This window comes from Colletotrichum abscissum, assembly GCF_030869225.1.
Source record: "Colletotrichum abscissum strain IMI 504890 chromosome Unknown Scaffold_8.1, whole genome shotgun sequence".
Lineage (NCBI taxonomy): Eukaryota > Fungi > Ascomycota > Sordariomycetes > Glomerellales > Glomerellaceae > Colletotrichum > Colletotrichum abscissum.
Window position 1 is genome coordinate 27,768 of NW_026850525.1, and position 26,258 is coordinate 54,025.

Genomic DNA, 26,258 nt, shown 5'->3' on the forward strand with positions numbered 1-26,258 from the left:
GGGCTTGATGTTGATACAATTGACTAAAATAAAGTAATACGAAGCTAGGGACGGAGCAAACCAGCATGAGCTCAGTCTCAAGCCAGGGCTGCCACTGCTAGTAGAGGGATGGCAGGCTGCTTTCTCGGTATCGGCATCCAGCCCATCGGCATCCATGTGCAGGTACCTTGCTCTTCACAGCAGAAACAGGTGGGAGCAAGGTAGCCCAGCACTAAAAATGTAGAACCATTCAATCAGGCTGAGGCCAGGCGAGAGAACGAGGGGCTACGGGCTACCATTCCTTGAGTCTTGTTTTTCTCCCCTCCCACCTATTATCTTGCCTATCCTCTTCTTGCCTTGCATCTTTACCCAAACGTCAACACACGATTCTCCTCGCTCGTCGCACGCGATAACCTACACGCACCGGCCTACGCATTGAATTATCGTCATCGTTCCTTTCGCCCAGAAGCTCGCTGTAGCTTCCTCGATAAACCTATTCCGTCCACGACACACACTCGTTTCCCGACCCCGCAAAACTCAAAAATGGTGCGTTTTCGGTCGCGCGACCCATGATGTTGCCCCTCACGTCGCAGCTCCGATATGGCCTTCGTTTCCCTGGCATCCAAAGGCTGACATTTCGACTTCGATCTTCGTGTAGGCCCCTCCGCCCTACGGACTCACTGAGGAGCAGTTCAAAGACTACAAGCAGGTCTTTTCCATCTTTGTAAGTTGCAAGAACCCTGCCTCGCACATACGTATCCCGACAATGGCATTATTGTGCATTGTCCCCCTCCTTGGGATGAACTCCTTGCTGACAGTGGTGTTTCTTCCCTGACAGGATCGCGATGGCACCGGTCAGTCACTCCCGACTCAACGCACGCAATCAGCCTTTCATACCGAATCAGCCTGCTAGGCTTGCCATTCCCGCTGGATTATCAGCTCATCCAGCTAACTAGAGTTGCGTATCTAGGCGCCATCAACGCGGAGGAGTTCCAGATCGCCATGAAGTCTCTTGGGCTGAACCCCAGCATCCAGGAGGTCAACGAGCTCATCGCCGAGGTCGACCCCAATAACGACGGCGGAATTGATTTCGAAGGTGCGCCTCCGTTCTGACCCGTGGCGCGATTAGTAACACTGTCGCCATGGTGATTTTGCTGTCGCAACTTGGAATCCCTGCGACTAACAACGACCGCAGAATTCCTCCAACTCATGAGCGAGGCACCCGCACCCTCCAGCAAAGATTCCGACACCAACACCGAGCTTGTCGCCGCCTTCAAGGTCTTTGACAAGGACAACAGCGGCTCCGTCTCGCCCTCGGAATTGCGCCAGGTGCTGCTGTCCCTCGGCCAGCGCGCCACCGACGAGGAGATTGAGGAGATGATCAGAGGTGCCGATCTCGACGGCAACGGTTCTATTGATTGTAGGCAATCCCCAATACTGCGAATTTGTACCCATGCCGGTCGCGATCCCATCAATACTGCGAGCGTCTCATCCCTCCTCGCCCACCGGAATGGCCCTGCATCACCACCCCATTCGCATTTCGCTTGCCACCCCCGCCCCCACTCAGTGTTTCTTTAATTAGCACCATCACTTTCGGGAGGATTGCGGCTGACATTGCAAAAAAAAACACAACAGATCAAGAATTCGTCCAGCTCATGGCCCCGAAAGACGGCAAGAAGTAGAAACAGTATTCTGCAAACGCGAGAAGCAGCGACAGCAGCGACAAACGGTTTGTTGGCGGGGCGATCTTTCTTTGATTTTGGGTCCAATGGGGTTGGTGGGGAGGAAGGGGGAGGAAAAGCACACACACTGCCGCCTTGATACCCTTTCCTCATAAGGCACAGTGAGAGAGAGGATATGGATGGGTGCTTTAAAAGTGGAGGAAAACGACTTGGCAATACACATCACAATCACACACATGACACAATACATGCAAGACATTGATTGACAGCTTTGACACGGATGATTTTACACATTTTTCACCAAGGTCTTGCCTGTCTAATGCAGGAGAATATTTAACGGGTGGGTGGTGTTTTTTTTCTTGTTGGGTGTATCTACTCTGCTAATGACCGAGGTTGACTATTGCTAGATCGAGTCCTCCTCACCAAGTAAACAGCCCGGAAAACCCATCCTATCCCGGAAAACGACAAGGAAAAATGAGCGAAACGCAATCGCCATGTGGGTAATCGTAAGAGCAAAGAACGTCTCTCTCAATGCTCAAGTGAACAAACTAGCGTGCGGTCGTACGTGAGAAGAACCGGCATCGCAAAGAAGGGGTGTGTGCGTGTGGAAGGATAGAAGAATAAAGCAGTCCCCGTCTTCCAAGCCGAGTCAAACAACCTCCCGTTTCCCTCCATTCCCTAATCCGTTTTCCCGTTCTCCAAAGCAAAGGCCGTGATCGCGTTCGGGGGGGTTGATGGAATCAGGGGGGGGGGGGGGGCCATCTAGTTGGTATCTTTGTGTGTTGTTGTAAGTTTGTTGCTTTGGTCGCACTCGGTATCATCGTCTGTGTTCGGATGTTGCTTGCTTTTTCAACTGTTCCCTTCCTTCTGCTTGGCGTGTTACACGTTATGCGTGCGTGTGTGTGGATTAGAAGCAGCAGGTCAGGCACTCGAGGCAGCACTCGCAGGTCTCTCCGCAGAGCCAGCAGCAGCAGAGAGTGGCGATGCTATTTGTGCGTGGTCAGTTCGGTTCTTGTTCCATCTCGCGCGCCGCGAGGGGCTTCGAGGCTGTCCATGTCAAACTCACCAGCCGTAGAGGCAGCCCTTGTCGTCCTTCTTCTCCTCCTGGGGAGGGGGAGCCTGGCCCTGGGGAGGGTAGTACATCTACAAGAGCAGGGGAGGTTAGTGTCGGGCTTTTTCGCAACAGAGGGTGACTGTGCCCATGGATTCCCATTCGTTCGGTGGACGTTTAGGCGTAAGGGGGCGAGAGAACTCACGGGCTGCTGGCCGGGAGGAGGGTAGCCTTGGGGAGGGTAGCCGCCCTGGGGAGGCGGGGGAGAGCCGTAGTAGGGCCTGGAAGGGATTGTCAGTTTTTTTTTGAGGTATCTTCTTGATGTTTTCTCTCGAGATTTGGAAGGTGAGGTTGGTTTGGGTGGGAAGCGTGAGAAGGTGCGCGCGCGCGCGCGCGCGTATACGAGCGCCGGTGCGCAACAGGTGAAAAGAGCTTGGGAGACTTACTGCTGGCCGGGAGGAGGGTATTGAGACATGTTGATTAGGAAGGGGTTGTGATTATCGACGGAAAGGAAGAATTGACGATTTGCGAATGGAAAGCGGGAAAAAAAAATTCAGGAAAGAGAGTGAAGGTTGCAAGTTGTAAAGTTGCAAGGGGCGCAACGGAAGTGGTGCGTGGGATGTGAAGGAAGGAAATAGGTGGTAGGATGGGGGATGGGATAGGTGAGATGAGATGAGATGGGGAGTGGGTTATGTTCTTTCCTCCCCTCCCGTCGGTCACAGATCCAATCCCAATGTTGATTCCAGGTGTGTGCTGGGATCACACCTCGTTCGAGGCGCAGGACACAACCTCGGGGAGGCTCAGAGTGAGCTTGAGAGCGAGTGAGTGGTCCTCTGGGGTTCATGTCTGCCGGCGATTCGCTGACAGCTTCACCACACATTACACGCGCGTTACGTGTAAGATACGGTTATGGCCGTACGGAATACCCATCCCATCCATCGAACCCATTCGCACCAAGAGACGCTACGCCTCAGACAGTTGCCGTCCATCCTTGGACATCCCGGGAAGCCCAGTGAATAACGCGGAAAGGGTTCACTCTAGGCTCCCAAGGGTCCCTTTCTCGTCCGTCCCGTGGCCCGGCGTGCGTTTCCCCCTTCTGCTCATGCTGTTCCTCTTTGGTCCAACCGTATCTTGGTTGGATCATGGATCATTGGATGGCCCCCTCCCCCCTTGTGTCTCCTTAAAAAAGGGTCCTGTCTTCGGGCCCGCGGATCGCTGTTCGCGCGCAAAGGGGTTCCAGTTCCCAGTTGCGCCAACCCAACGGCGGCCATGTGGCTGATGGTCCAATACCAGTAAGGTAAAGCACAAAGAGGAGGGGAGCCGGGGATCACCTTACTGCTCGGTGCTAGGCATGGTCAACTGGCCAGAGGAAGTTGGAGCGACGATGAGCAACAACAAAAAAAAGAGGGTCTCGGCCGGGATGCCGGGCTCTCGGCAGTGGCATCTGATGGTAAGTTTTCTGGGCATTCACACATGGGATAGGGAGTCGCCGTTACATAAGTTGATAGGGCGGAGCAGGGGAGCAGGGGGTTGATGGGCACAGCTAGCCCGGTAGGTTGTTTAATTCGATAGTGCCCGTATATGTCCTCAGAGTCAGGCATCGCCGATTTTGGCACGAAAGTAAACCCGTTTGGTGGCTGTAGTGCTATACAATTCGGTATCCCGCACTTGAAAGACCGGATAGGGAAAGTAGTGCCAAACTCTGGTTCAACGGGCACAAGCGACAACGGTCATACCGATTGTGTAGTGAATCATAGTGTTTTGTGTCTTGTGTTTCCTTGGGCCGCCTTTGAACGGGACAAGGCTTCTGGGGTGGATAGGACGGCACCAAAAGACCGCAAAGCCAAGAAGCCAAGGTTTTCCATCCCTCTTGGCGAGCGTACGCGTCCACCGTCCAAAAGCGTTAGGACATCTGCAGCTCCTCAGTTCGTCAGCTCCTCAAAGCTCGGCACGGCGGTTTGGCGAACAAATGGGCAGTCTCACACACTCCTTCAGTGGATGGTGGTGACTGGAGATCCATTGCCGAGCCCGTTGGGACGGCACGAACGGGGTTTTGGAGGATGCACTTGATGCACTTGATACACTGTTATTCTTTCTTCCTCAGACCTCTGGGGCGATTGGGGGACACCAGACCCCTGGAAGGTCAGTCATACGAACAACAGGTCGCAGCAGGCATAAAGGAGGGCGATGCTCGTGCGGTTTCCTTTCGTCTTTGATTGTCGACGATGGTTTGATTCATCGCTGTGGCTGTGGTTTGATACCATGCAGAAAGAGCCATATGACCCGTTTCCCTCTTTTCTTCTTTCTTTCTCTGGCTTGTTTGCCCGCAGAACGAACAGCTCAGCCCACTCGATATTTCATTTGCATGAAATGACCCCGTATCTGTACGTACAAGCAAGGCATTTCTGCATTCTGCACTGCAGATGCGCATTTGTGAAGACATACAATATGCTCGGTATTACCAGACAGGACAGGAGATGACATGCAAAGAGGTGGCATTAAAGTAAAAGGGAAAGACATGACACGGTGACACACCTTTCTTTAGCTTTTTTGCTGGTATTTTTGCCGTAGGCGGTTAGACTCTGCCGTTTTTTTCTTTGGCACGTTAATTAATAAGGATGGAAACTTGGATTTGCAGGGAAGAGAGCTTCAGGTGAGAGGGCCTTACGGCGGTACCTTAGCACAGTAGTTACCAGTCTGATGGACTAAGCCAGATTGGGGTCCGGGAACGCCATGTTTAAACCGGGCGGGTGGGAACCGGCGGACAGGGCGGAGCGCGGGTGCGGCGAGGCGGCGCCGCTCAGGAGTACACCCAGCGGTAGGCTGCAGGAGCAAAGTCAAGCAACAGGTCAAGTTCGAGACGTGCTTCATGTTTACTGTTGTATGTTTCTCTGGCCTGCCACTTCCACCTCCTGCTGCTGATCAGCCTGATCCCGCGCCTCACCCGCCCACCCACACTCGCACTTGTCATGCCTACTCTGAGGTGTCTTTACCTTGACAAGTAAGGTCGCTCACACTGAGAGCTCTGGGACCTCAGGATAAGGTAGGGGCCGACGGAGCCCCATCTTGAACCCCTGCCTACGGATGTTCTTTTGGTTAACCGGATAGGTTGCCCTGGACCCTACCTTAGCCTGGCGCCCGCCCTACCAGGTCTGCAGAGCTCTGCAGCAGTCTGCAGCTGTGTGCCAATCACTTGCCTCGCTCAATGAGGTGTTTCTCCAGGAGTCCAGATATTCTGCTGTTCTCCCTCTCTCACTCTCTCTCTCTCAGACTCTCGCCTATCACTTGCCACAATGCGATCTTCGTGGTCCTCCTACTTCCCCGCCAACGAGCACCTCATCCACCGTACCTAGTAAGATGGCCCGCATAATGATACGTATCACGATACGGAAAATGGCCAGTCTAGTTGTCCATGGAATTGCAACTACTAGGTGAGATACCCCAGAAGATGAAGTGTTAATAGCTTGAGGCCTCCTACCGGATTCGGATAGACGGCAGATGGAGCCGAGTGAATTGAAACCTCATCGAGCCGTTACGACCACCCGGTGGCCTCGGCCAAATAAACTCCAGGGCGGTTTGTTTCCATTCACTGAATCAATCACACTCATGACTGTGACTCTCGTCCAAAGTCTGAGGTGAAAATGGGAGGGATCCTGAAGCAGGCACCCCGTACTCCGAACTCTGTACCCCCTACCTTACCTGAGCTGCGACGGGGGCAGGCAGCTTTTCGTCCGACGATCAACCTCACTTGCCGGCCCGTTCCTTTTCTGACTGGCCCAATGTCTGTCTGGTCTGCAGTCTGATGATTTGATGTGTGTGAGGCCGGGCGTGAAGCATGAGGTGTGAGGTGTCAAGGGCCCGCAGCATGTCTTCAAAGCTCGGCGCGCTGGATAATCTGCGCCGCCGGGAGGGAACCCATCGGAGCCCTCACACAATCACGCCGCACCAGGCAGGAGCACCTCACTTTACCTCACCTGCCTTTACCTGAGGTATTACAGGCTTGCAGCACTCCGTGTCCGTGAGATAGACGCCTCGCACACTTATTCACGCGCCCGCTGCCCACGCACATCTTTCGAGCCCAAGCCCAAGCCCACGTCTCGCACCCCAGAATTGACCTGCGAAGCATCCGGTGATCCACTCGTACCGCTGTCGCCCTCCGCAGACTGCAGTACAAGTGCCCAAAAGTCTTGTCCAAGGACCACACTGCGCACTCCGTAGGCATCTCGTCAAATCTCCTTGGCTTTTCCCCATCCCGCTTTCCTCGCTTGGAACCTTCCCGTTGCCCGCCTGCCCGCCGCCATCTCCTCTTTCCCATACCTTACCTTGCTCCGTACCTTACGGATACCCTTATTGCTCATCTCCCCTCCAGACTCCAGGGCTCCCTCCTTGACCGCCCATCAGAATAAAAAGGAAAAGGGCTGACGAAGCGTGCCACGCTGTTCAACACGTTTTTGCCCCTCTCCCAGCTCTTTTCTCGGCCCTCTGCCGTCTCTTCCGTCCCTCTCTCTCAGCTCCTGCGCTGTTCCTACCTTACCTTACACCAACTCACCTCACATACGGGATATCCCACTTGCGTTACCTGAGAGATACTCCGTACCAAGTCTGCCAACCTTGTTCTGCTACCTTACAGCCTAACCGAACAACCGAACCGAAAGATAAACCATGTCGTTCTTCAAGAAGCTCACCAAGGAGTTTGAGGAACTCAAGACCTCCTTCTCCGACGACAAGCCCGCCGAGAAGAAGGACGACCAGCATCAACAGTACCAGCAGCAGCAACAGCAACAGCAGCAGCACCACCAGCAGCCTCAGACCGGTAAGTGAAAAGAAATTCCCTCTCTCTCTCTCCTCTCTCTCTCTCTCTCTCTCACTGCCCGTTACACCGAAGCAAGCGAGGGGAAAAGAGGACAAAGTCTCCAGATTTGTTGATGGACAGTCATAAATCATGTACACGTCCCCTCATACCTTGTCGCAATAACCCTGCCTATTTCAACGTCTTCCCTTAACCGAGCCATCATCTGTCTTCTTTACCGCTCGATATCGTTCAGATCTAAACAGATCTGCCATCGTCGTTACGTTAAGGTTACTGACTCGCGCTTCTTATTCACACAGGCGAACGCGGCTTCGGTGATCAACCGCAGCAGCAACAATACGGCGGCTACGGTAGCGGCGCTCCTCCCTCCAACTACCCTTACCCATCCCAGGCACAGCCCGGTTACGGCGGCCAGCCCAGCTACGCCCAGACGCCGCCTCCGGCTCCCCAGGCTGCCGCGCCCCCCATGGCCGCTCCTTCCGTCTCCAGCGGCTGGTTGGTCCAGTGGGACACCAACAACAACCGCTGGTTCTACGTCGACCAGAGCACCGGCCGTTCCCAGTGGGAACACCCGTCCCCTCCTACCGGTGGCCAGGGCGGCTCCTCCTATGCCCCGCCTCCCGTTCCCCCCCACCCTTCCTCCGACACTAGAGCCTTCGGCGACCAGGGTTCCGGCTACGGCTCACCCGCTCCACAGTACGGCGGTGCCCCCGCTCCCTACGGCGGCAACCCCAGCTACGGCGGTTCTCCCGCCCCCTATGGCCAGCCTCAGTACGGCGGTGCTCCCGCTCCTTACGGCCAGGCTCCCTACGGCCAAGACCCGTACGCCCAACAGCAGCAGGGCCAGAACCCGTACGGCACCAAGGACAAGGAGAAGAAGAGCAGCAGCAGCGGTATGCTGCTTGGAGCTGCCGGTGGTCTCGCTGTCGGTGCCGTTGGTGGCGCGTTGATTGCTAACGCCCTCGGTAAGTCAACCCCTTTAACAACGCTTTACGCAATGTGTCACTTGCTCTTTGCTCTTGTTTAAGATCAAATCACTAACATTCACGACGCAGACGACTCTGATGATGAGCACAAGCACGCCGCTGCCCCCGCAGCTCAGCCTCAGTACGGAGGCTACCAGGATTCCTACAACGACCCCTACAACCAGCCTCCTGCCGTGCTCCCTCCTACTGATGCGGATGGCTCCTCCGTCTCTTCCAGTGATCGTGAGGAGGTCCAGGAGGCCAGAGAGGAGTATGAGGAGGCTCTCGCCGCCGCTGCGGACTCTGATGCCAGCAGTAGCGATCACGAGCGCCTCGAGGAGGCCAGAGAAGAGTACGAGGAGACGTATGAGGAGGTTTACGAGGATTAGACGTCTCACAGCAACCTCGAATTGTGAATTTGCACGCGGTCAGAGCGTCGAACTTGCTATGACGACTTGACGACAAAAAACAGGATGGCTCAGCATTGCGTAGCAGTTGTCACGGCCTCTAGAGGAGGATGTAGAGCACGGCTTGGTGGTTTTTGGGGGAACAATCGTTCGTTTACCTTATCCCATAGCTTGCGAGATCCAAAGCCCCCCTTGGAATTCAAACGCGAGACGCAAGTGTTGGTCTCTGCGTGGTTCATTCAATAAGGAGTACCCAATCTTCGATAGCGTGAAACATCCTGATGGACGTAGAATCGATAGAAGGTCGTGACGGTGTGGGGAGGAGGATCCAAGGGTATTGTCGACCTCGATTTTCCTCCTGACCTCCTTGACGATGGCTGCTGAAAAACTTCAGTAGACTGGCTATACAGAGTGACTATACAGATGGAGATCACCCCCGTCACGCGAGCATCACGCGGACATCGCGTCCCCCCCTTGCCCCCTTGGAGAGCCTCGGTCGAAAGATGATACCAGGCTAAGGCAGTATAGACCAGGGCAAACCGCGACGATGGGTCGGGAAGGGGGAGTAACTGATCGACGAGACGCAGGGAGGAAAGATGTATATGCCAGGCACACGAAACTCACTCCCGTAAAAAGGTAGGTGCTGTTGGTTCCTGTTGGTTCCTGACTTGAAGCGAATTAGCGGTAGCGTGTAGGCGAAGAGATGGGGAGTGTGGAAGGGGGGGGGGGGGGGGGGGGAGAGAGGGGCAGGAAGAGAGAACGCAAACCGAAAAAACCACACGCAAAGAAGGGTGGGGTTGTTTTTTTTTGGTTGGTGTGGAGAGGGAAGGGGGGGGGGGGGGGGGGGGGGGGGGGGGGGGGGGGGGGGGGGGGGGGGGGGGGGGGGGGGGGGAGGTTTCAGTCATCCCTTGGATCGGAGACGGCGCGATGGCCGGCGAGACATTGAGGTATCTTGCACAGTATCGATCAAAATCATGCTTCTCTATAAGGTGGTGGGGGGAAGGGGGGTGGGATTCGTGCTTATGCGGCGGCGGCGTCGGCTTCGTCGCCGAAAAGTCGTTTCTTTTCTTTCGATGTTGTGGTTTTTCTTTGGTTGATTGGCGTTTCCCAGGACGCGGTGATGGATTTACGTTACCTCACCCCAGATTCGCGAGACATGCATGCGTGATGCTTATGCCTAAATCTGTTGGAACAAAATCCCGCTCGCCTTGCTTGCATTTCACGTTTCGATGCTGTACCGTGATGTGCTCCTACGCTCTGCATCTCGAGGGTTTTTTCTTCTTCTTCTTCTTCTTTTGCGTAGTCATACTATGGTAGATAGAGTAGGGCTTGCTGGGTGAGTGGGCAGAAGATCCAAGGTTAAGCTAGATCGTGCCTGAAGGGGTGTGAGATGAGATATGATGGGATGCGACCGATAAAGAAGAAAACTGTTTGTGCGATTTGAAGACTTGAGACAATGATGGAGAGTGTGGTATCTTTGGTTATCATGACGCGTGCTTTTCGCGTATCTTACGGGACTGCCGAGGTTTTGTGGCATCGAGAGAAGTCGTGAGTTGCGTCGATGGTCGAATTCGACTTACACGCTTCACAGGTGTTATCCGTATACGGAGTACTGCTTTCTACGCTTCATCAATCGGACTTTGATTCAGTGAATTGCTCGCTCATTCTCTCATTCACTCGCCCAATATCCCGATGTCGCTCTTTGACCATACTTGCCACTCGAGTAACTCAGCCTCCATCCAAGTCCATCCATACAGCTGAGCTCAGGTAACAGCCCGCCGAAGAGAATTGAATAGACAGGACAGGGTATCTGCCTGCCCCCCCAGGCCAGCCGTCCAGGCCCTTGGGAGGGGGGGAGGGGGGACCCGACCCCGCGGCCGATTCAGGCACATCGTCAAGCCGATAGGTTCAGCTGGCGCGGATGGGCAAGGGAAAAAAGGGTTCGCACTATCCAGTCCCTACCCTTCCCGCCCCGATTCCCGTCCCACACCCCGTTCGTTTCCCCTTGCCCTGGGCGAAAAGAGTTCATCCGGGCTCGTTTCAAAAGGTTGGGAACTGCGGTGGTTGGTTTGGCCTGGCCCTACCGAGTACAGGCCGCACCCCCGGACAGGGCGAGATATCCATATTCAGGTACGGCGGGAGGGATGCGGCGTACTATCGATAACACCAGCCACCCCTTGCGTCCCGTCCTGCGATCGCCGCCTGACGGAGTACTGCTTCCACGCTGTTACTTGCTGTTTGTCCAGGAGGTAGGGTGCTCGGTTTTCTTGTCTCAGTAGGGGAGAGCGAGAAAGTTTGCCGGTATGATTTGCATTGGGCTGTTTGTATTGTACGCGAGCGATGATCGAGGTAACGTTTCTGTGCCTGGAGAAGCGAAAACCAAGTGAGAGAGAGAGAAAGATGACGGGCGCCGTATCAGGCGCTGTAACATGGGAATGGCGGGGGAAAAGCACTAGGCCCAACACGCAAGACCAGCCACCCTCCTGCCACCATTCCTCCGTACCTTACCTTTACCTTGGACCAGCGATCACGACACTGGGCCGGGAAGATCCACCCGCGCTACCAAAAACAACTATCGCAATCTGGTATCCCCCATCCGTACCTGCGATAGTAGTCCGTAATAGTCCAGAAAAGGGACGGCGAGGCTGGGGCGGATGGAGGGGGGGCGGGGGAACCGGGGGAGGAAAAATACAGGAAGCAAGCTGCGCAACAGCGCATTGCGCGCGACTGGCGATCAATCTACCGGACTTGTCGCGTGGACAGAGAGAGTCTAGTAACAATTTAGCCACGGATAGCATGGCACAGAGAAAGCTGACAAGGCTGGGCGACGTCTGAGCGGCTACAAGTCAACGGCGCGCGGGGGGGGGGGGGGGCTTGACGTGACGGCTCCTTTGACAGTTCCAGTTGCGACAAGACAGACGGGTAGCTAGTGTAGTGAGTCGTAAGGTTGGTAATGTTGAACACGTCCACGTACGTGACAGACATACGCACGCGGTCTCTAAACGTCACGGCCGCATGTATCATACCGCAGTATTGTGTCGATGATATCAATCAGAGATACTCCGTATGGCGAGCTCATTCCCGATCATGGAACAGAGGCGTCAATCTCGACCGGAGCAGATCCAAGTCACAAGAATGCAAAGCACCTAAGAGGTTTTTGAGTGTATCCGAGTTTTTTGTATTTCGGCCTCTCTGTAATAAGGCACATAAGGTGACAGGATATCTCGCGCAATGAGATTCCAATGACCTATTCTGGTAGATAAGGTATGCTCGCTCTCGGGTGACGCAGCACGCGTGAGAAGAGAAAACAAAGAAACCAACATGTCCCAACTCAAAAGCTAGTTCCAAGCTCGAGATCAACTAAGCGCGAGATGAGGCGCTGAACAACCGCTCCTAAAATGTTCCACAAAAGCCGTTTCCGGGCTCTGACCGTTTGGTACTTGTAAAAACGCCACATTCGAACCCCAAGACAAATAAAATGGTAAATTCCCAGACTGTCGACAATGACGCCAAGGTCAGGGTACATTACCGCCAGGTACCGTGAAGGTTGGCCCTGCGGCTACTCCTCCGAGGTCCCTTGAGGCCGACGTCACCCTGGACCATGAGACTCTTCCATCGCCGGGATAGGCAGTTCCGGTCCTTGCCCAAACTGCGCGCGCAATCTTGCCACTCCGTCTTGGAGAGCTTCAGCTTCTCCAGCACAAGCTCGACGAGTATCCTATCATCCTCGGCACTCCACCGCTCTCCATCGGCCTCGACCTCCACGGTTGGGTCTTGTGCGCCTGCCGCTTCCATGCTGCTGTGGTTCATGTTCACACCGTCGCCGTTGAGGAGGTGCAGTGTGTGGTAGTCGGAGCGCTCAAGGCCCAGAGGGATCACCTCTGGTGCGATGCGCGCGCGTTTGGGTGTAGAAGGGTTGGATGGAATAGGGTTGTCGTTGGTAGCTTCGAAAGATTGACGCTGAGATGAGATGTCGAGATCGCTCTCGACGTCCTCGTCCGTAAGAAGACCATCTTCACGACCCGTCTCCTCATCGGCGGCGCGCCGGCGCTTGTTCAGACCTCGTGGCGGCGCGCGCTTTGCGATGCGCTTGCGCGGAAGGTGATCGCTGTTAGTGGCGCCATCCTGCTTTGCGCGCGAGCGCAGGCGCAGTTTGTGGGGAGCAGGCGCGTGGGCGAGAGGCGGCGTGGGAAGTTGAGATGGCGTGGGAAGGTATTGTTGTGGCGCGTCGTATGAGAGAGCGGCACTGGGAATGTTCTGATGCTGAGGCGATGAGAGAAGGGCTTGGAGAGAGCGGCAGCTGTCCAAGATGTGACCGAAGCCACTACTAGTTGACAGGGTAGGAGGGCTCGAGGGAGGCGATGCGAAGAGAGACGCCTGGAGTCGGGTAAGAGGCGGCTGCGACGTGTCGCATGAGAAGGCGGATGGCATAAGCATCTTGAGGGATTTGATCGGTATGCAGTCGTGGGTTATCGCTATCAAGTGTCGCGCGATGCGATGACGAGCTGGCAAGGTGGTTTGGTATGCGACGGAAAGACTTTTGCGACTGTGCGCGAGTATGCGACGGGATAGAAAGCGAGGAGGCTTGGAATGCGCCGGTGGACTGTAGGGGGCGGACGAAGGGGTCTTAAGGGCGAGGATATTAGAGTGATAAGTGTTTCAATATTGAATCACAGGGTCGTCTTGTTTTCTGCAATGAGAGGGAGGAATGCGGGTGAAGCAATAATGTGTGCGAGTGTTGTGGTGTGTCGGTGAGGAAGTTCGGGCGGGAGACGGGAGGGAAGGGAAGTAAGTGTAAGTAAGGTAGTTGGGTAGGTAGGTAAAGGTAGGTTGGCTGGGACCTGGATGGCGGCAGAGTGGCAGGTGGCAGATGGGATGGCGAAGGACTGAAAGGCTCTCATGGGGGGGGAAGGACTTGGTACCTTGTGTCTGGCAAGGGCGAAAATGGGCTTTGTTAGTGCGCTGGAGTCAAGAGTGGAGCATCTGACAAGGGTCCGTCCACTGACTGGGGCTCTGGGGCCCTGGGGGTGGGCGCGCAAGCTGCATGCTGCTGCAAGTACTTTGGGCCGTGTCCCCATGCGAGCTCTTTCACTGTCTGGAGACTGAAGCACTCGAGGAACGTCGCGGTACGTATCCATTGCTTTTGCCAGGGATTTTAATGGAAGTGCGAGGCAAGAGGGTCTGAGCTTTCATTCAGACCGACCCTTCCGTTACGTCGTTCTTTCTTTCCTCTCAAGCCTCTGTCCAAGGTCAATGTACTCCGTACCTGGGTATGTCATACAATGCCTTGGCTACCTGACCTTACCTGCCTCAGGTTCTGACATGAGGTAAGCAATCCATGGTGTCTGTACATTACATCAGTCAAAGCCCTAAAAGACACGAGGCATGCGAGTGATGGTGATGGTGATGGCCATGGTGATGATGGAAGCACCCGAAACAGTCTGCAGTCCAATATGACTTACTACGTACGCACCATCAGGACTCGTGGTACGGTCGAGGTAGCCTTCATGAACGAATGGCTGGACAGGCCACGCGAATGGGTACGCCATCGCGACTTCTCCCATGGAAAACTGTCTCGTAGGGCCCATTTTGTGTCTCAACCGCCTCGGGCGGTACCTCGAGTCTGGGACGGCGGCGTTGCTTCTTCCCTTTCCACCATCACCCTCCCTCCCACACCTCTTTCTCCTGTCCCTCACCAACCTGCAGTAGCTTCCCTCTCACCTTCGGGTCTGCACCCTACACCCTCATCCCTCGCCCCTCGCTCATCTGCAAGGGTCAACTTGCAATAGCAGAGAAACTCACCATCGATCCCCCTCCCCCTTCTTGGCCCTTTTCGTTTTCTTGTGACTCTGATCTCTTGTCACACTCACACCCGCCTCCGATCAAAGGCAATACCGCCGGCTCTTTTGTTGCTCCTTGCTTCTTCCTATTTGTCTCGTCAACCTTACCCTTTCTCCGTCTCTTCTGTCTCTCCTCCTGTTCATGCAAGGTGGTCGCAAGACTAAGGCACAAGACCATTCATCTTTACTGTCTCTGCCTCATCTCGTCCCCATCTCCCCCTTTGCCCAATCAATAACCTTTGAGCCCATGAACGATCGGACAGCATCCATCTCCCTGGGCTTCTGCGGCCGAGAAGAGAGCTGCAAGACATGCGAGACATACTCTCCCACGGGACATGCCTTCTACCTTGCCTCACGAGGCTCATGACATACATCCACCTCAGCTTGGTATCCCCGTTCTATTGGAAAGCGTAAGAATGTAGAGAAAATCTACACTTCCCCTTTTGGCTTACTGCGTTCGCTCAGACTTTATCGCTAAGGAGCCGCGGCTCGCGCCCTCCCTTCTGTCAAACTCCCACACAATGGGACACACGGACGGCCAACCAACATAGCACTCTCTGTTGAGCCTAGCTCGAGTCAGGGCTTCCACACTCTTCGACTTTCGAGGCGTTTATTGTTTCCAACGACAGACTTGCAGTCAGTTCGGCCCTACAAGATTGTCTACAGCACTTCGGTCTCTCTATGCACTCACGTTTATCCACAGTTGCTGCGATTGCTTCAAAGTTTCGTCTGCTAGATGAGCCGAAAGCAAAGGACTATAGATGATGATCATTGGCGGTTACATATGGTCTTTACGCTCGTGCTCCCCCAGCCAGTCTGTGGAGAGAAAAAGTGCTCCCAATGCTGCGCCACTCACCATTCACTATGTGCCACTTCCATCGAGAGACTGCTGGGATTGCACAAAGGGATCTGGGCTTGGTGCTGCAGCACGTTCCGTCTGCGCTTCGGCCAGCTGCCGTCATAGTCTCTAGGCCTTGATTCGAGCGATCCCTGGGGGCCATACGGGACGGTTCTGGCGACATGTTCCGATCGGGCCCCTACTACATCATATCTCTCTGGTTCGGGATACCACCTTCTCTTGGCCTCGAAGGCCGTATTCAAATCTTGAGAGGCCTACCGGATTCCTCCTGAAGCTTGTTCTGCGTCGCATGGTACTCTGTACAGAGTACTCCGTACTTACCGTGCTATACGACCAACTACTCAGTCACACATACTATGCCTGAACCATCCTTTGGAAGTTGTGGACGAGATGACGCATGACTCGAGGGTGCTCCTGGCCATGGAAGCCGGTTCATTGCTCCCGAAACGCCCGCCTCTCGTGTTACCGTTCAACGATCTCATGACCCCCCTTCTCTGTGATGCGAGACCACCCTCAGGGTAGCCACGGGGTTGTTCATGAGCGCGTGAGATGGCGGTGTGGTGGTGGTATTCTTAGTGGTGGTGGCTTTCAACCTCAAGTTGTGACGGAGAGCGGCGGACCACCTCGAGGGGTTCGACATCCCGTCGAGCTCTGCATGCCAGGCGCCCTAGGCACAAAGAGGGGCTGTCTTTAATGGCTTGCATCAGAAACGTGGGTAAATCCGCTCCATCATGCCCCGCCTCTTCCAACTTTCGCGACTGCGACAAGGGCACTCTCTCAGTTTCCTCTCCCCCTCGCTCTCAACGACTGTCAAAAAGCGAAATTGCAAAACCCCAGCGGAAAAACCCTCTCGATGGCTTTCCTTGGCCCAAGTAGACAGGCAACGCCAGACCCAGAATTGTCAAAGATTGACCGGACCGTCGAGCCTAGCATCAGCCGGCTTCAGCACTTGCAGGAAGAACAGGTGAGCGGTGAAGAAATGACCACACCGAGAAAAGATATGGAAATCCCGCGATTGCCGCCCAATCAGTAGGGCATTGCGCCACAAAACGACGTTGAGTAAAGAAAGTGAAAAAAAAAACGTCCTCGTCGAGAGAAGGTGGGCGGTGCCCGCTGCGAAACTTTGCGATGCGGTCGGCGCGTCGTCGCGAGCCGCACGCGTTTGACGCGTCTGACACGTCTCCATTAGCGGGGTCGCGTTTAATTGCTTGCAGGACCCATTGGCAAATCAACGAGCTCTCGGTGAAGCATGGCTCACGCCATTGGCCGAATGTTCTCAAGCCGTTTCACTCGACACAGTGCGCCGGTTCCCAAAAGGCGGGTCCCTGCTGGCTACGTACCCGCCTTTTCCAACGTCACTCGTCGACTTTTTCCTTGAACTTCCCACCGACAGAAATGTAGTGTCGTGTATGTATCCGCATCCGTACTCCGAAACGTGGTCCACGTCCGATTCGTGAGAAGAAAGAGTCCACCATCCTGTTTCGAGGAAAGGCTTCTGGACCCCGACGTCCTGCGGAGTCATCTATGGGACTGGAGACTTGCAGAGACAGAGAGAGAGAGAGGTGGGCATTTGTCATGACTTGCCTCTGATCCCCTCTCCCACCCTTCGTCCCGTCCATGTGCGCAATTTCTGCCCTCTTGTGGACCCTACCCGTTTGTCTACCGTCCTCTCCCGAGGAGGACCCTCCATCGTCCTATCCGTCAAGTGTCAGTCACTACGGTAACTGGCCGTCCACCCTATGCGCCCAGCCAATCTCTTTCGTTGCGCAAAAAGTCGAGTGCAAAAGTCGTCCTGGCAACGATCGGGGGCACGGCGGGCGGGACACACTACCATCGAACTCCAGGCTATCCACCAGCAGCACCTGTCCATCATCGGATATGTCCCTCTCCCGCCCGCTGTGCCCCGCGCCGCCGCAAAGCTTTGACCCCGCGGGTGCAAGCGATTTGTTTCTTAATGCTGATGGATATGCTGACTTTTCGGGCAATCTAAGGTATCACATACAAATACATGCATTCCAATCGCACACTTGTGACATAAACGCAATACGAACCTATGTTGTTGCCAGACCTGCAATTGCGCAATGTTCAATTTGTGTGCTACTGAAATCACATAATAACCTTCGATGGGCTTGTATCAGCAAGCAACTGTCTCCTACAACCCCTCATTTTCTGCCTTTCTCGACGAACAGGCCGATGAAGCACGCCTGCTCAATATCCGACTTCAACTATATCCCCTACGCATGAAACACTATCCCTTCCAACGGTCCTATTTCCTATCAAACCCCCGCCCTGGTTCCAGGTGTTCTTCGAGGGCGTTGTGGTCAAGCCCGTTCTGGACAAGCGTCGCGGCGCAGGATCCAAATCGCATAGTTACTTCGCAGCGAATCTGCTAATCATGGTTTCGTTATTAATGATATGCTCGCAACTAACAAGTAGTTTCACAAGTTTACTGAATCATCTTCCCCAGTGGAACTCGCTCTCTTTTATCGCATAAGGCGATGACTACATTGAAAAATTATACAGCTTTTCCTAGGTGAAGCGGTATCTGTGCCTAACCGCCCTGAAGACTCATTATGGATGTACGGGATCTAGGAATGGTCTTATGTTCACCTTCATCCACGGTGCCGGGCCTCACCCAGTTCATAAGTCGTCCATCCTCTCTTGTCTTCTTCGATGATAATCGTGTCTGGCAATACAGCCAACTCTTGCGGTATTCAAAGCACAGACTAGGCGGTACCTGGCCACTCTAATCGATCAATGTCCTGCTTTCAGTACCTACAGTATATCATTAGCCTTCCTATCTGTGTTACCATGACCATCAATAAGAACTTCTCTCATCATTGAACTTTGTGGCTGTATTCTACACCAAAAAGTCTCTTCTTTCTTCGTCGTGTTTTTTTTCCGTCTCGAAGAAGGGGCCTCATGATGGTACCTCATTGAGAGGACAAAAGTTATGGTCATACGCTGTTCGTGCGAGACCGTACTTCTCATATTCAGCCGCAACGTCCATTCAAGAACAAGAATCATCTCATTTGATCTTATCCTCGCATAGCGAGATGATTGGTCTTTGATCAAGCCCACACTAGATGATGTGAAGCTCCAAGTTTTCAGCGATGATAATCAGATCTTATACCCAGGGCTCGTCTCAGGTAGCCGCACGCGTCTCGAACTGAGTCTTAGACGTACTGGGAGTACCATCCATCTCCAGTGACGCCACAGCCACCTTGGCTCGGATCCTTCTTGGCCATCGTATTAATCTTACGATCACAATATGGATGGTCTCCCTCAATCAAAGCCTTCGAATCACACTGGGATCTTGTGGACTCAATCTAACGCAACTAAGTATCATTCTCATCCTCTGCGATTGATCTGGCATAGTTGTCACTGGAACTACACATCAGATGAGAGCTCATCGGCCCCAGATGAATGCGAGGTATATCAGGTGCTTTATATCCAGCTTCCTTATTTATGGATAGCAACTTTTGCTTCGCAAATTTGCGAGAGGCCCTCGCGTGCATACCACCCAGCCTCTTTGATGTTTTAAGTCATCATAAGTAATGCGTAAGCTCCTTTGCAGTATGTCATCTGCTTGATAGGGATTCAAAGTCTTTTTCACAGCACTGAATTCTTCTTGCTCTCCTTGTCTTTGTTTAATCGTCTGTAAGCTCACCCCTCTTGATATGCCCGTCATGTTGATGTCGAGAGCCTGTGAATCGATAGCTGTTCCCTTCTTTCACATCTGCCCTTCTGCTAGTATGGATAGTAGGCATTGCTGGTAGAAGTTTTACCCCTTTCTCTCAGCCAGTCTTTCCTCATCAAGAGTCTTCGTGAAGAGCAAGAGTTCCATATCTTCCTGGATTTGCCCTTCTTGTGATGCGTGCTTCTCCCTGAGGCAGGCAATGACCCCGTCTCACCCGTCCCCTTGCTGGTGAAGATTTCTCTCGAGGACGGGAGGCTCACTGCTTCTCGACTGCTCCCGCTCTCGTTATGGTTAGGGCTTCTTCATGAGGCGGCAATTCACAGGTTATTGTACCCGCTCTTTTGATATTGGAGATTTCCATGGAGGGCGAGAGCTCTGGACTTTTTGTTTCCTCTTCTCTCTGTCTTCTCTTGTTTTGATTCTCTTTCTTCCCTCGACAGCTCGAGTTTTCGTTTCTTCCCTCGACACTGTCAGCTTTCTTTCGCAGCTCAGCCATCAATATTCGCTACACCAGCAACTCAACGAGCTTACTTACCCCTTATCCATCACGATCATCACTTCGAACTTCATCAGAATCATCGTCATGGACCAGTTCAAGACTCACACCGCGTTTTCGGGTGGCCGAGACCGTGGTCACGACAACTGGAAAAAGACTGATCTAAGCGAGAATACCTGCGACTGTTGCAAGAAGATGCCCGCCGCCCTGACCGTTCACCAGTTGTGCAGAGAATGCGGCTTCGTCGTCTGCCGAGACTGCGTTGCCAAGGGCGAGATCTCGAACCGCGGCTCTCACGTTGCTCATGAGGTTGGCGACTTCGACTGGGTGGACCGCTACGCACTCTTGACCCAGCGCGCTGCCGGATCGCGCGCTCCTGGTCAGCCATCCGCGGCCATCGCCGTCCCGGGCGGTCAGGCCAACACGCCTGATGCCTCGCCCACCAAGGGCTCGTCTTCTGCTCCCAAGAGTTCTGCAAAGAAGATGACCCAGGTACGCCATTTTCACCCACATCCGTCTTTTTCACCCAGAAGCTCATTTCCTCCCCTTCCTTCCCTCTTCTACAGACCACCCTCACCACCACCCAGAATTCGTCCCTGGCTCTCTCTACGCCCACAAAGGCAAAGAACCCCTCCTCCGCCACCACTCGCCCTTCCAAGAAGCCCAAGCATTCGAAGAAGAATAAGGCGGGCAAGAAGAAGCAGAAGAAGGGCAAGAAGTCGTACTACAATTCCGACTCCGACTCCGACTTCGACGAGATGGATTCCAGCGCGCCCTCCGACAAGGAGTACGTCCCGCCCGCGGAGGCAGGCGGCAAGGGGTCCGCCTCTGCCGCCACCGCTGATGCGGGCAGGGCTGCTCCTGTCGGACTGGCGCAGTCCCGTCCCGTCCGCGCCGCTGCCATCAACACCTACGAGAAGATGCGCAGCGGCAGCGGCAGCGGCAACGTCAAGAAGGAGGAGCCCGAGGTCGAGGAGATGAAGATCTCTGAGATTCCCGAGGCCAAGGGAAAGCTCGCCGAGCAGGCCATCCCGGCCCAGGTAAGAATCGCACCTCTACTTCACTACAATTCTTCTACTCACGTATTATTCAGGATCATGGATACGCCCAGCAGGGTCAAGTCCAGGGCGGAGGCGCGTACCTCCATGCCCCTCAGTACGGCGAAGGTCCCCGTCACCTCGGCCTGCCTCAGCTTCACCCTGGTGCCGAGAACAAGCGTGCGGCGGCTGCTGCCGAGAAGGCCCCGGCTGCGAAGCGTCAGAACACTAGCAAGATGGACTCTCTCACTGCCAGCATGAGCTCCATGTCCGCTGGCACCGTTGGTGTTTCCAAGAAGGCCGCGACTCCTCAGAAGGCCAAGAGCTCTCAGAAGGGCAAGGCGCCTGAAGTCGCTCAGGTTTCGCAGACTTCCCAGTCTCAGACTTCTGGCCAGGCTCAGTCCTCCAACCAGGCTCAATCTACCCATACTCAGACTTCCAACCAGGGCCAGTCTTCCAACCAGGGCCAGTCTTCCGGCCAGGTTCAGTCTTTCCAGACCGTATCGCTTCAGCAGCACGCCTTCCCGCCTCAGCCCATCGCCCCGAACACCAATCTTGAAGAGCGCAACGCCAGCCGCCGCCTCGTCACCGCCGACCTGGGCGATCTCCTCGATGCGATTCAGGCCAAGCTCAAGCTCCACATCCGCGCCGCCGGTCTCACTCAGCGCCAGCAGTGTGACGTTGTACTTCGAGAGATCGTCCACAGTGCCTGGGTTACCAACATTGTCTTGACGCAGATGAAGCGCAACAACGGCGAGCTGCCTACGATTGCAGTCTTGCGCGGCTATGCCGTGGCCATCATGTCCAACATGAAGCTGGGAAGATGCCCTCTGACGAGAAACTGGATCGACGGGACTGATCAGGCTATTCAGGCCGTTACTGCGGATCTTTCTAGCGTCACGCAGATCGATGTAAGTCATAGCTTATTTCTACAAAGGTTTGGAATGACTTTGCTAATTCGTTTTTCGAACAGGTCGTTCAGCCCGCCTTTCAGCCTGGCCTTACCTACCCCATCAACGGCGAGGACGTCGAGGGTGCCAACACTCTGACGTTCATGTCGGCTGGCGGCCACGGCAACTAATATGTCCACGACCTATATCACATGGCATCGAGGACTCTTCTTGCTCTTTACTAGTACTACGACATCAAAAGGCTGCATTTCTTTCGAATAGCAACTATTACATCGCTAGCTTAGGTTCTGGTATCGGCATTAGGTTTCCGCGTCTTTGAGGTTGAGTTTTGGGCATTGGGTTTTCTTTTCTCTTGGCTTCACGTCTTCTTCTTATTGACAATGGGTGGTTCTTTCTCTCCCCGTCACGGAGTTGGATTCTTCGGCATCAGTACGCTGAAGATTGGGTCTGGGTTGGTTTGGAACTGGCCTTGGGTTTTGCGAGATGCCCCTCATTTTCTCCTAACGCAGTTGGCCAGACTGGCGTTGAAAAGGGCGGAGGTTTAGGACAGACTAGGGTTTGGGATGGCTTATCTCCTTTCGGCTCAGATACCCCTTTTCTTTCTCATTGTTTTGCCTGGGAGGGCTCATAGGGTTGTTAAAGCTGGGTTATCAGGCTTCAGTAGTATGCAGTAGTCAAGCATACCAGTACACATCATAATTCTCGGTCGTGCTCAAGTGACGTGGTCGTGCCGCGATGGGTAGGCTTCGTATGGTGCGAGTATTTCAAAATGACAAGCATGACAAGCTCGCGATAACTTTGAGCCGCTCTTTCCAAACAAAAAAACACCACTGGTCGGCTCACGTGTCCCTTCTCTCGGTGGCAAAGTGAACCTCCAGATGGTAGTCGCAGTTACCCAATACGAGGTAAGGAGTACGCATATCAGCCCGCAAAAAACTCGCCCGACTACGCAATGACAATTTATAAAGCATCCAAAAAAGAGTTCACCACCGGTGTGGCTACATCTCTCGGTGCTCATGCTGGGATTCGAACTCGGGGTACTCGTATGCGCTTAGCCTGTCGTCGAGTAGGCTGGTTGGCGTAGATAATTGACGTTGACCATTAACCACTCCACCACCCAGCCAGTTTGACCTGACCCGTCGACCTAGACGGGCGCCTGCTGGCTGGTGACGGGAATGGGTTTGACGGAGGCCATATACCTACCCTTCGCCCTTTCCTCGTTGTCATGTGCGGGAAGGTGCGAGCCGCTGAGGCTTGCCTACCTACCGTTTATGGATATCAAATTTCACAGCTCCTCCCTTCCCTGACGGGAGTCGCCCAACCTCCAGCTCTGGGAAAACAGCAGGTGGTATCAGCTGCCTGAACTTATCACCATCAGACCAAGCTCACTCGAGGACCGAGCAAGAAGACAGGACGCTCGAGACACACGAAATGAACACCACCGTGCGCAGCTTTTTCCTCTCGGGGATACAGTACGGGTATAGAACCCCCATCTGTGGTCTAGAGAAGTCTGTCGTGGTGGCATACATGAATCAAATCTTTCCTCACAGAGACATTGTAGTCAAGTTGGTGTGTTCCTGACCCATTACACCGATCAACATACTAGGCTCACCGACACAAATACAGGAGAACGACCACTAGGAGTGTGTTGTCCCCCGAAGACTTACGCCCGAGGAGGAGAATGGGCTCGAGAAGCTCCGCGCCGGAAATGATCCTACAGAACAGCACGAGGGCGGAGGTGCAGATCACGTCAAAGTGAACGGGGGTCTCGAGTCAGAGGGGACGCAGCAGGCGAAAGAAAAGGAGTATCTCCCCTAAAGTTGATCTACAAAAAAAAGCCACCACATTACTTCGTTGTATCATAACATGAGGTGAGGGCTTGCGCCCGATGCTCTAGTAGCTGAACCCAGAATCCCACCAATGCTGTCCAACATGCCAATGTCCAATCGCCTCCATATCAGGCTTCCACCACGACGTCTCCCCGCGACCGAAGCCGAGGGCCCGCACGACCGAAACGGGGACGGGCTCCATGAGCCAGAGGCCAGTTTGCGAAAAGTCGTCGGCCAACGGCTGGACGGTGACGTGCAGCCACATGAGCACGAATAAGAGGTTCCCAGCTCTCCTGAGCGTGCGAGGCATCTTTGTAATCTGGGGCTTCATGGCCGTACAGAACGTTTGCTGAGTGAGGACGCCGAGCCCCGACAACCAGAAGAAAAGCGCTGGTTTCCACCACTTGGTCTCGGGGATCGCGCTGATGCTTCCGGAACCGTGAAGCAGACCAGAAAGAAGGAAGGCGGTAGACATCCCAATTGCCTTTGTGCTACGCGCCCCCTTTTCGAGATAGCCACGTTTTACAGCCCAACTGACTGGAGCAGAGAAAGCATGTCGGAAGGTCTGGTGCCACCAAGCTCCCCAGAACCCGGCTAAGCCTCTGTCCAAGATCTGTGTAAAGGAACCAAAGACCGTGGAGTACTGCCACAGCTCACCCCGCATGGGGAAGACTCTGCTGAGGACATAGTACTGGAACAGATCATGAACGGAGAAGACCATGACGAGTGCGGCGTAGAGAATACCGAGTACGGAAGCATGCCTCCATATGGATAAGGCCCATGGTGGGAGAGCCGCGAGATGTGCAGGAAGGGGTAACGAATCGGATCCGAGGAAGAAGTATGGGTCCTCCATGATGGTAACCTTGGCGATGTCGAGGATCATATACGAGATTGCGATGGGGATGACCTTCCGTCGCAAGAACTCTTTCTCGTCTTTGTAGGTCTGGCACCCCACGAAGGTTTCCAACGGAATGGTATCCATCTTGACGAGCTCACCCGTACCAGGGTTCTCCGGGGGAACTGGACTGGGAACCGACGAAACAGCCCAAGTCCAACCTGATTTACGTTAATATAGAGCTCGTTCTAACATGGGGGAATAAGCTTTCTTACCGACTCCTCTGAAATTGGTGTAGAGGTCGATAACCCAACCCAGTCGCTCTGAAAAACATCCATTCTCTGGGAAAGTCTGCCAGTAGTACTCGTACTCTTCGAGGTTGACTTCAGGGGCCGTGACTTGGTCGGCTCTTCGCTTCTTGCTACTAGCTCGCTTCCTGAGTCCGGATCCGTTTGTTGGAGCTGCGCGAGCCGCAGACGACTTGGATCTGTTTGGGGTGGTGACACCCTTCCTCCTCCGAACAACTCTTTCATAGTCGAATTGTGGTGCCGTGAATACCAGCATAATTAAGTTAGACAGTATTCCCCAGAAGGCTGACAGGCCGCTAGCATAAGATATGGACATGTTGGTGCTAGAGGTGCCCAGCAAGATGTCAATGTTGAAGATGACGATGAAGGCTAGCACAAGCCATCTTGCCTTGTAAAGCCACGGCCGTTTGGTGTGCGGAAAGGTCAAGTAGAGGATGGGGACGATGAAGCTGGCAAAGATACCATAAGGGAGTACAAAAGGTCGTGCTTCGCCGGCGGCGACGCGAGCTTTGAAGGTAGCACGGTAGCTATCGCGAACTATGGTGGCAAGCAAGGGAGCGCTGATGTTGGCAAGGCTAGGCTTTGTAGCGTTTGCTAATATCGGGGCGGCGAGGCCTGGGATACCCAGTGTCGTGGTGATGTCAGCTGCCATATTGCTCTCGGTCCGGATAGTTTCCTTGGACTGCAGCAAATAATATTTTGCCCCAGGAAATAGACCCCTCAAACGCCTAATGGTAATCGGTGATGGTGAGCCAAGAGCCGTAGGAAGAAGGGAGGATGCAGTGTTGTATAAATAAAACGGCATTAGCTGCAGCTAGCTGCGTATCTGTCTGACTCGCACATTACACGAGATAAACGAGATACGGCTGAGGCTCCGAGTACGGAAAGGCGACGGAGGCGCTGACTTAGCCACAACCAGGATTTTCTGGTTGGAGAGGAGGGAAGCAGTAAACACTTGAAGCCTCTTGAGAATAATTGATATGGTTCCGATGTCTGACGCGAGTCTGCCACACAATTTGGTCCAATGCCCTCGTGGATTTCGGCGTGCTTGGACCAAGTCGTCAGATGTCGTTTCCAAAGCGAACCCGAGTACGGTTGTCGCGAGTGGGCCAAACAGGATGGTTCAAGAGCCCGTAACCGGTTTGAATTGGAGCAAGGTGGTCAGAATGGCAGATAGAGACGAGGGTTCAAAAGTAAAGGCCCCGGGCCAGCAGCAGGGCAATGGGCTGAAATTATGCGACGTGTGGCGTGTGTGGGTGAGTTGGATGATAATTATGGATGAGGCGAGTGGGTGTGAGTGTGTGCGTGCTCCTGTCGTCCACAGAACATGGCAAGTCAAGATGTGTTTCGCCCCTTTGGAAACAAAACTGAGATCTCAAATAGGTAGCAGATTGTAGAAGGAGGATGGGATGGCAGTGTCATGCGAGCAAGGATGGATCAAGTATCGGGGTGTAAGATAGTGGGCGAGATAATGGGCAAAGGGAAATAGACGGATGGAACTAATAAACAGGGTAAGGGTATTGTTTTCACTAGCTGCTCTCTCGTTTGT

At 54.1% G+C, this 26,258-nt stretch overlaps 9 protein-coding genes across 9 annotated transcripts; 6 read left to right on the forward strand and 3 right to left on the reverse strand.

The window, feature by feature from the left end:
- Nucleotides 1-522: 522 nt before the first annotated feature.
- CABS01_04046 (uncharacterized protein) lies at nucleotides 523-1,661 on the forward strand (the record flags this gene model as incomplete). The annotated part of the gene is made up of 6 exons (XM_060537418.1): nucleotides 523-525; nucleotides 638-703; nucleotides 818-833; nucleotides 950-1,075; nucleotides 1,175-1,399; nucleotides 1,615-1,661. 6 exons carry the CDS (start codon nucleotides 523-525, stop codon nucleotides 1,659-1,661), a joined length of 483 nt encoding a protein of 160 aa, XP_060390263.1.
- Nucleotides 1,662-2,568: 907 nt separating this feature from the next.
- On the reverse strand, nucleotides 2,569-3,187 carry CABS01_04047 (uncharacterized protein; the record flags this gene model as incomplete). The annotated part of the gene is made up of 4 exons (XM_060537419.1): nucleotides 2,569-2,647; nucleotides 2,728-2,804; nucleotides 2,918-2,993; nucleotides 3,159-3,187. The coding sequence occupies 4 exons, from the start codon at nucleotides 3,185-3,187 to the stop codon at nucleotides 2,569-2,571; spliced, it is 261 nt and encodes an 86-aa protein (XP_060390264.1).
- A 4,187-nt stretch (nucleotides 3,188-7,374) lies between these two features.
- On the forward strand, nucleotides 7,375-8,876 carry CABS01_04048 (uncharacterized protein; the record flags this gene model as incomplete). The annotated part of the gene is made up of 3 exons (XM_060537420.1): nucleotides 7,375-7,525; nucleotides 7,822-8,487; nucleotides 8,578-8,876. 3 exons carry the CDS (start codon nucleotides 7,375-7,377, stop codon nucleotides 8,874-8,876), a joined length of 1,116 nt encoding a protein of 371 aa, XP_060390265.1.
- A 3,543-nt stretch (nucleotides 8,877-12,419) lies between these two features.
- Nucleotides 12,420-13,331, reverse strand: CABS01_04049 (uncharacterized protein; the record flags this gene model as incomplete). The annotated part of the gene is made up of 1 exon (XM_060537421.1): nucleotides 12,420-13,331. The coding sequence occupies one exon, from the start codon at nucleotides 13,329-13,331 to the stop codon at nucleotides 12,420-12,422; it is 912 nt and encodes a 303-aa protein (XP_060390266.1).
- Nucleotides 13,332-14,401: 1,070 nt separating this feature from the next.
- Nucleotides 14,402-14,683, forward strand: CABS01_04050 (uncharacterized protein; the record flags this gene model as incomplete). Its single annotated transcript, XM_060537422.1, has 1 exon — nucleotides 14,402-14,683. The coding sequence occupies one exon, from the start codon at nucleotides 14,402-14,404 to the stop codon at nucleotides 14,681-14,683; it is 282 nt and encodes a 93-aa protein (XP_060390267.1).
- A 2,527-nt stretch (nucleotides 14,684-17,210) lies between these two features.
- On the forward strand, nucleotides 17,211-17,626 carry CABS01_04051 (uncharacterized protein; the record flags this gene model as incomplete). The annotated part of the gene is made up of 2 exons (XM_060537423.1): nucleotides 17,211-17,528; nucleotides 17,585-17,626. The coding sequence occupies 2 exons, from the start codon at nucleotides 17,211-17,213 to the stop codon at nucleotides 17,624-17,626; spliced, it is 360 nt and encodes a 119-aa protein (XP_060390268.1).
- Nucleotides 17,627-19,876: 2,250 nt separating this feature from the next.
- Nucleotides 19,877-21,907, forward strand: CABS01_04052 (uncharacterized protein; the record flags this gene model as incomplete). Its single annotated transcript, XM_060537424.1, has 4 exons — nucleotides 19,877-20,281; nucleotides 20,356-20,829; nucleotides 20,883-21,737; nucleotides 21,800-21,907. 4 exons carry the CDS (start codon nucleotides 19,877-19,879, stop codon nucleotides 21,905-21,907), a joined length of 1,842 nt encoding a protein of 613 aa, XP_060390269.1.
- A 1,261-nt stretch (nucleotides 21,908-23,168) lies between these two features.
- Nucleotides 23,169-23,555, forward strand: CABS01_04053 (uncharacterized protein; the record flags this gene model as incomplete). The annotated part of the gene is made up of 2 exons (XM_060537425.1): nucleotides 23,169-23,306; nucleotides 23,379-23,555. The coding sequence occupies 2 exons, from the start codon at nucleotides 23,169-23,171 to the stop codon at nucleotides 23,553-23,555; spliced, it is 315 nt and encodes a 104-aa protein (XP_060390270.1).
- Nucleotides 23,556-23,630: 75 nt separating this feature from the next.
- CABS01_04054 (uncharacterized protein) lies at nucleotides 23,631-25,361 on the reverse strand (the record flags this gene model as incomplete). The annotated part of the gene is made up of 2 exons (XM_060537426.1): nucleotides 23,631-24,622; nucleotides 24,677-25,361. 2 exons carry the CDS (start codon nucleotides 25,359-25,361, stop codon nucleotides 23,631-23,633), a joined length of 1,677 nt encoding a protein of 558 aa, XP_060390271.1.
- Between the last annotated feature and the right edge of the window lie 897 nt (nucleotides 25,362-26,258).